This window comes from Agelaius phoeniceus (genome assembly GCF_051311805.1).
Source record: "Agelaius phoeniceus isolate bAgePho1 chromosome W unlocalized genomic scaffold, bAgePho1.hap1 SUPER_W_unloc_2, whole genome shotgun sequence".
In the NCBI taxonomy this organism is placed as follows: Eukaryota; Metazoa; Chordata; class Aves; order Passeriformes; family Icteridae; genus Agelaius; species Agelaius phoeniceus.
Window position 1 is genome coordinate 512,545 of NW_027509867.1, and position 7,400 is coordinate 519,944.

The 7,400-nt window shown below is 52.9% G+C and overlaps 1 protein-coding gene across 1 annotated transcript; it reads left to right on the plus strand.

Moving 5' to 3' along the window:
• The first annotated feature begins 4,168 nt into the window (after positions 1-4,168).
• Positions 4,169-5,101, plus strand: LOC143692619 (olfactory receptor 14C36-like). Its single transcript, XM_077172869.1, has one exon. The coding sequence runs from the start codon at positions 4,169-4,171 to the stop codon at positions 5,099-5,101; it is 933 nt and encodes a 310-aa protein (XP_077028984.1).
• The last annotated feature ends 2,299 nt before the right edge of the window (positions 5,102-7,400 follow it).

Below are 7,400 nucleotides of genomic sequence, written 5' to 3' on the forward strand. Positions count from 1 at the left end.
AAAACTGCCATCGTAGTGGAAGGTGGTCTCAGGCTATGACACAAATGTTCAAGCCAATGATGCCTACAATCGCCGAATTGTACACCCATTACAGATAATGTAGCCCTAAACTCCAGCACCTCATCTCCCATTTGCCAACCACCTTACCACCAGGGGCAAAATTGAAGTTGGTGAGTCTGGAATCTGTTGTTTAAACTGATTATTTTGCCCATGAAATATCGACAGGACAGCTGGGGCCCGAAGATCAACCCTGTGAACTATTAATTTTAGTAAACTACCAATCAAGCACTGAAGGATTTTTTGTATTGCCATCCATACCATCAATGTCCTCACAATGAGAAATTACAGTGCTGGCCCTGTCTCCCAACCCACCTTGTTTTATACCCCAAGGACTAACAATTGCCCAAGCAGGATGCTGATGACACTTCACTAGGGATGTGATAAATCAGGATTGACCAAAAATCACCAGCACTCTGGAACTTAACAATGAAAAGATTGTTTTGACAGGGCTTGTGGACATGGGAGCAGACGTGACAGGTATCTCACGTTCCAAGTGGGCTCCTAACTGGGCGTTTACAGCTACTGCAGGAATATTGTCAGAGATCAGAGGTGACAGTGACAGTCTCCAAAGTGAAGAACTTATTAACATCAAAGGACCTGAAGGCCAAATTGCCACAATGAGACCAGTTGTGATAAAGGACCTTGGTGTATCCCAGATAAGAACATCAAGCCCTACCTGTAGCCACTGAGTGTGGATTCTGCAAAGGAATCCCCAAGTCCACCCAGAGACAAAACCCACCAGACAGTGACTCTAGCACCTGGACTAGACAATTCTCTTGAAGATGACACATAGGAAGCTTCTACTCACATTCCTCAGCCTGTTTGCAACCATACTCTTCACGAGTGGATGGGCAGCCCTCAAAAACACAAAGCACAGTGTATGTATAACTCCAGCAAAAGCCATGAAACAAGACACCCTGTGCCTGTCGGTCGCTAGCCCTGACGACCCCTTCTCCACCTGCCTACTGGGGTTGCCTACAGATGTCTGGCCAATACCTGAGGGTGCCATTTGCAGTATGCCAGGTGACAATCCTGACGGCAAATAGAAGTGCAACCCTGTCGGTGCTTGGGACTACTGGACCCAGAAGCTCCTGCATGCACCACTTGAACACAGGGGGTAGAAATTCTCGGCTCTGTAAAAATGGACTTTTGTGTAAGGTTTTATTACTGTCTGAGATGGGAAGAGGGTGAAAGACACAAAATTACAAGAAAAAAAGAAACTATCAGGAGAGACATTTCCCCATACCATCCCACTTACAAAAACCAGACCTGATGGTGTAATTACACCTCTTCCATAATTTCTTGGTCCAGTAGCTACCCACTGCAGTTGCTGCAGGGTGTGTTTCATATTTGCAAGGATAGAGCATGGCCTGGTGTCCCTTCACACATCAAAGGCGGACCCTTGTAGCTTGGGGAGGCTTACCTTGCTAGCACCCAACACAAAAATGATTATTGGCCAGAGAAACAGAGCAAAAAGATCTACACACTACTATGAATCTGATTGCAAAAATAATGTCATCTATTGGAGTCAAAACAAGAGAATAGCAGCCTCCATCTTACTACCTTGGGTGGCTGCAGCTAAAGCTTTAGGGCAATCAGACCATCCTGGGTGCCTGTTGAGTAAGCAAACCAATGCTGCCTCCCTCACATTGAGTGGCTGCTCTCAGACACAGAGACCATCAGACACGCCACCTTGCAGAACAGCGATAGAGTTTTTACTCTGGGCACATGGGCATGGCTGTGTAGACTCTGAGGGCATGTGCTGCATGAACCTCTCCAGCCACAGCGAGTCAATCCACAAGAGCATTCAGGTACTGAAGGAAGGGTTCAAGAAGCTTCAAGTGGAAAACAAAGACTGGCTCACTAAACTCTTCCAATCCAATGTGACTAAAGGGTTGGATGATGTCGAGCTGAAACAGAACTTATAATTCTCTTAGTGGTTGTTGTTGTATTGTTAATTGCCTCATGTTTCTTTGGATGCTTTTAGAAAGTCTTACAAAATTCTTTCAGTTCCATCTTTGTTGTAAAAGAGAAAGGGGGAAGATACCCAACACAGGATCCTCATGGACTCCTTGGAGGAGAGAATTGAAGGCCAGGATGGCCCAAAAACCTCCCAGAGACTCAGTGTGGGAAGGAAAATCCTTGAAAGTACCTAAAAGTATTCTTAAATCCATAAAGTACCTGAAAAACCTTGAGTATCTCAAGGCATTAATGAGCCCCACGGATTGTCAGTACAAAGCTCTCCAGGGACTCGTTAAAGCAGATAATTGGGGCCATGATTGCACAAACCTCTCACAGAGTCTGTATCAAAAGGGAAACACCAAGTACCTTCAAAGAACTGAAGTAGCCTGAAGCATTAATGAGCCCCACTGAGTGTTGTTACTGACAAAGCCTCTCCAGGGACTAATTACAGCAGATAATTGGAGGCCAGGATTGCACAAACCTCTCAGAGACTCCAAGGCAAAAGCCAAAGCCAAAGTCCTTTGAAAAACCTGCAGTCCCTGCAGGGAGCATGAAGGAGCCCCCAGGGCCATTGCTGAGCAAGGCTCCCCAGGGACTCCTTGCAGCAGATCCTTGAGGCCACTGGGATGTGGGCTAGGGGGGGGATGCTGAGGGCAGCACAAGGGGCTGACAGTGCCCAGCCTGGCTGGGGCTGTGCCAGGAGGCCCCAGGGCCTCAGCACAAGGTGTCTCCTCCCAGCCCTTGCTGGCACAGACCCTGCTGTGCCCCTGAGCACCAAGACTTGGCTTCTCTTTGTCCCCACCTGTCATCACTGCCTGCAGTTCTCTGCTCTGCCTGGGGCCTGGGGACACTTGCTCAGTCGTGTCCCTCTCTGGGACCCATTACAAGTCCAAGAAACTTTAGAGTTGGATTCTGACGTGGAGTTCTGGAGAGGTTTCTTCAGCTCCCTCTCAGGGACTGAGCACAAAGGCCCAGAGGCTGATTAAAGTCCTTGTGCTGTGTCTGTGCTGCTGAGCTGGGCTGGGCTCCTGGCCCAGAGGCAGCTCCTGCTCACCAAGAAGAGCTTCAAAAGCACATTTCTCTTGATGAGCAGCTCTTGTGCCAGCCCAGCAGGGCTGGGGCACTGCCTGCAGCCAGCCCGGGCACAGCCCAGAGGCACAGAGAGCTTCAATCAGTCAGGGCTGGGCAGGGGCTGAGAAGTGCCTGGGGCACAATCACTGCCAGCCCTTGGCACAGGAACCTCTGGCTGCAGGACAATGCAGCTGCAGCTCCTGGAGCCATCTCCTCAAGCTGGAACATCCCAATGCCTGCAGAGCCTGTGAGTACATTCTCTGCTTGTCTCTTGTGCAGAGCAGCCAGGGGTGCCCAGGGCTGTCCTGCAGAGCAGGGTCCTGCAGCCCAGGGCGCTGTGCTGGGGCAGGGACTCTGCTGCCTGCCAGGGACAGCTCTCAGCCAGCCCTGGCAGCTGCTCCCAGCCCTGGGGGACAAGATCTGGGTGGCAGGAGACAGCTGGTGAGGCTTGGAAGTGTTCTCCTTGTGTGGGGAGGATGCTGCATTGTTCAGGACTGCTCCCAGCATGGCATTTAACCGCAGAACATTTCCAAGTAGGTTATACAGGGGAAACAGCAAGGCATGAGCTGCATAAAAGGGAAAATCCTGCTTTTTATTCTACTGCTGTGGGTTGCTGGGTTGAGAATCTTCATGTACATTTTCATCTCTCAGTTCAGGGAGAAAAAAAATAAAAATATTTTCTCTGACATCTCTATAAAGCAGGCAGCAACAGCAATCACCACAGGATCCCTTAGAGGGAGCATCAGTGTTGCTTTTCCAGCCTCTCAGGGTTGCTCTGACATTGCCATCAGAGCCTGCAGAGCCAGAGCTGCCCCTGGGCTGGGCCTGAGCTGGGAGGGCTCTGCAGGGCAGAGCTGAGCCCCCAGGGCTGGGCTGGGCTCTGGCAGCACTGGCAGGGCCCAGCCCTGGGCACAGGGAAGCAGCTGCTGGCAGGGACAGCTCCAGGCAGCAGAGCCCTGGGCAGGCAGTGGGGGGAAAGTGCCCCCAGGCTGTGCTGGGATATTTCAAGTCCTCTCCAAACCCAACTATTCCATGATTACTTTTCTTACAGATCCCCATGCCAAAGCACCAGCAAATGTCCAACAGCAGCTCCATCAGGCACTTCCTCCTGCTGGCATTGGCAGACACGCGGCAGCTGCAGCTCCTGCACTTCTACCTCTTGCTGGGCATCTCCCTGGCTGCCCTCCTGGGCAACGGCCTCATCATCAGCGCCGTAGCCTGCGGCCGCCACCTGCACACGCCCATGTTCTTCTTCCTGCTCAACCTGGCCCTCGCTGACCTGGGCTCCATCTGCACCACTGTCCCCAAAGCCATGCACAATTCCCTCTGGGACACCAGCAACATCTCCTACACTGGATGTGCTGCCCAAGTATTTTTCTTTATGTTCTTCATCTCAGCAGAGTATTTCCTCCTGACCATCATGTGCTACGACCGCTACGTGTCCATCTGCAAACCCCTGCACTACGGGACCCTCCTGGGCAGCAGAGCTTGTGCCCACATGGCAGCAGCTGCCTGGGCCAGTGCCTTTCTCTATTCACTGCTGCACACAGCCAATACATTTTCCCTGCCCCTGTGCCATGGCAATGCCCTGGGCCAGTTCTTCTGTGAAATCCCACAGATCCTCAAGCTCTCCTGCTCCAAATCGTATCTCAGGGAAGTTGGCCTCATTGCAGTTAGCACTTGCTTCTGTTTTGGCTGTTTTGTGTTCATTGTTTTCTCCTATGTGCAGATCTTCAGGGCTGTGCTGAGGATCCCCTCTGAGCAGGGACGGCACAAAGCCTTTTCCACCTGCCTCCCTCACCTGACTGTGCTCTCCCTGTTCTTCAGCACTGGTACTTCTTTGTACCTGAAGCCTCCCTCCATGTCCTCCCCATCCCTGGATCTGGTCCTGTCAGTTCTGTTCTCAGTGGTGCCTCCAGCCCTGAACCCCCTCATCTACAGCCTGAGGAACCAGGAGCTCAAGGCTGCAGTGTGGAGACTGATGACTGGATGCTTTCACAAACATTAAACTGCTGGCCAATTTCTACCAATCACTTGTAATAAAAGTAATCTTTCATATTTCTTGCTGGTTTGGATGTAGGGTCTTTTTTCTCTTGTTTTAGTTTTCCATACTATCTACAAAAAAATGTCATTGTTTCTGTCATTTCTTATTTGATTTCTCTCCACCTTCCCTGTGGCCACAGACTGTGTCAATGAGGGGCTGCACTCTTGGTGGCTTTAAAGGAATTAAAGGATCTCTCCCAGCAGAGTTTTCTGCAGAGATGCCCTTGTGTTGCCATCTCTGGAGCTGCAGCAGCAATGTCTGTGTGCAGAGCTGGGGCAGATCAGTGCTGGCCCAGCAGCTGTGCCCAGCAGCAGCAGCAGCAGCACTTGGTGTTGCCAGTGCTGCTGGCGTGGCCCTGCCCCGCTGCCCTGGTGGCCCTGGTGTTGCTGCAGGGCCTGAGTGCTCTCGGGGCCGGGCACAGCCCTGGGGGTGGCAGTGCCGGGGCTGCAGCAGGGACAGGCCATGGGCACTGCTGGGGCAGCGCTGACGCCTCAGGCCAGGCCCTGGGGGCTCCAGACTCCTTGCCCAGGCTCTCTCAAGAACACGGCCAGGCCAATGCTCAGCACAGAAACCCCCGTCAGCAGCCCCAGGCTGGCCGTGGGCAGGCTGGGGGCAAACAGCATGGCTGGGGCTCTGCAAGGGCCCTGGGCCAGACGGGAAGGAGCAGCAGAGCAGGGGCTGATCCATGCCCAGTGCGCTGCACAGCCCAGGGCAGCGTCCCAGAGCGTCCTCATGCAGCTGCCAACAGCATCCCCCCTCTGCAGCCCTGGCCTCTCCCCCAGCTCACACAGGTGCCCCATCCTTGCAGGCACAGACACGGCAGCACTGCCTCAGCAGCCCCTGGTTGCATTGCACACAGCAGGGCCAGCACCCCCATGCTGTTGCTGTGGGGACATGAACCTGAGGGAGCACAAATGCCATCAGCCCCTGGGGCCAGCAAGGCCTGCGGGACACCAGGGAAACCACTCAGCTTTGTCCTGGCCTCTGCACTCAGCCAGAAAGTTTGTTCCCATCAGCTGGGAGTTTCCTGGGCCACTGCAGACACTGTTGCTCAGAGCCAGGGCTGCCTGGCAGCCAGCCCCAAATTGCCCTGAGCACTTCCTTGGCTGCACCTTTGCTTTCTCCATTCCTCCTGCTTCAAATTTCTTCTTCTTGCCCACCCCTTTTCCCTCCCCTGCAAAGAGCCTATCCCTGTTTGTCCTTTCCTCTCTGGCCCCACTCCCCATTGCAGTTCCTGACTTGGCCCCATGGGAACGTCCCTTGGGCAGCAGGATCATCCTACAAGTGCTGCAGGAATTGTCTGCAGGCTCCTGCGGTGCCAGCTGCTGCTCCCTTGCCAGAGGCACCCCAGGCCAGGGGGGCACATCTGGGCTGCTGTGTCTGCCTCTGGGGCTCCCTGTTCTGGGCAATGAGGAGGAGCTGCAGAGGCTCTGCAGGACTGACAGGATGGGCTTTGGGGCTGCCAGGAGAAGCTGAGGGACCTGGGCTGCTGGACCTGCTGAAGAGGAGGCCCAGGGCTCATCCTGCAACTGCTCCAAGGGTGGTTCCAGAGAATCCCAGAATCAGCAAGGTTGGAAAACACCTTGGGGATCATCAAGTCCAACCTGTGACCTGGCAGTGCCTTGTCTCCCCTGAGCCTCCTCTTCTCCAGGATAAACAACCCCAGCTCCCTCAGCCGCTCCTCACAGGACTTGTGCTCCAGACCCCTCTCCCAGCCTTGTTGCCCTTCTCTGGACACGCTCCATCCCCTCCATGTCCTTCCTAAATTGGGGGGCCCAGAACTGGACACAGCACTCGAGGTGCTGCCCAACCAGTGCTGAGCACAGGGGAAGAATCCCTGCCCTGCTCCTGCTGGCCACACCATTCCTGATCCATAGGAGTGCCAGGGGGTGGATGAGAGAAATGGTGGGGAGGGAGTGGGGAAAAATTCTGATTGATTGTCAGCCATCAAGCGTCTTGATTTCTATATCTGTTCAAACCGCATTAAAAGCTCCTGGGAATCAATATCAATTGGAAATTGCTAAGATCAAGCTATAAACAGGAAAATAAAACTTAACTGAACAAAACTGTACTCTCAGCATTGTTTTGTACTATTGTATATTCACTTTGAGTACACTTCTGTAATCTAATTAACCACATTAAGAACTGAAAACTTGAAATATTCCCCAGGGCCTTTTCTTGATCAGGTATTCTGAACAAATATTTATGACCTCTTCTCACTGAATTCCTGAACGGAAGAGCTCAAGAAAGAAGAAGTCTCCAG

Excerpts from the sequence above, each read along its gene's own strand:
- LOC143692619 (XM_077172869.1), top strand. The coding sequence starts at position 4,169 with ATGTCCAACAGCAGCTCCATCAGGCACTTCCTCCTGCTGGCATTGGCA.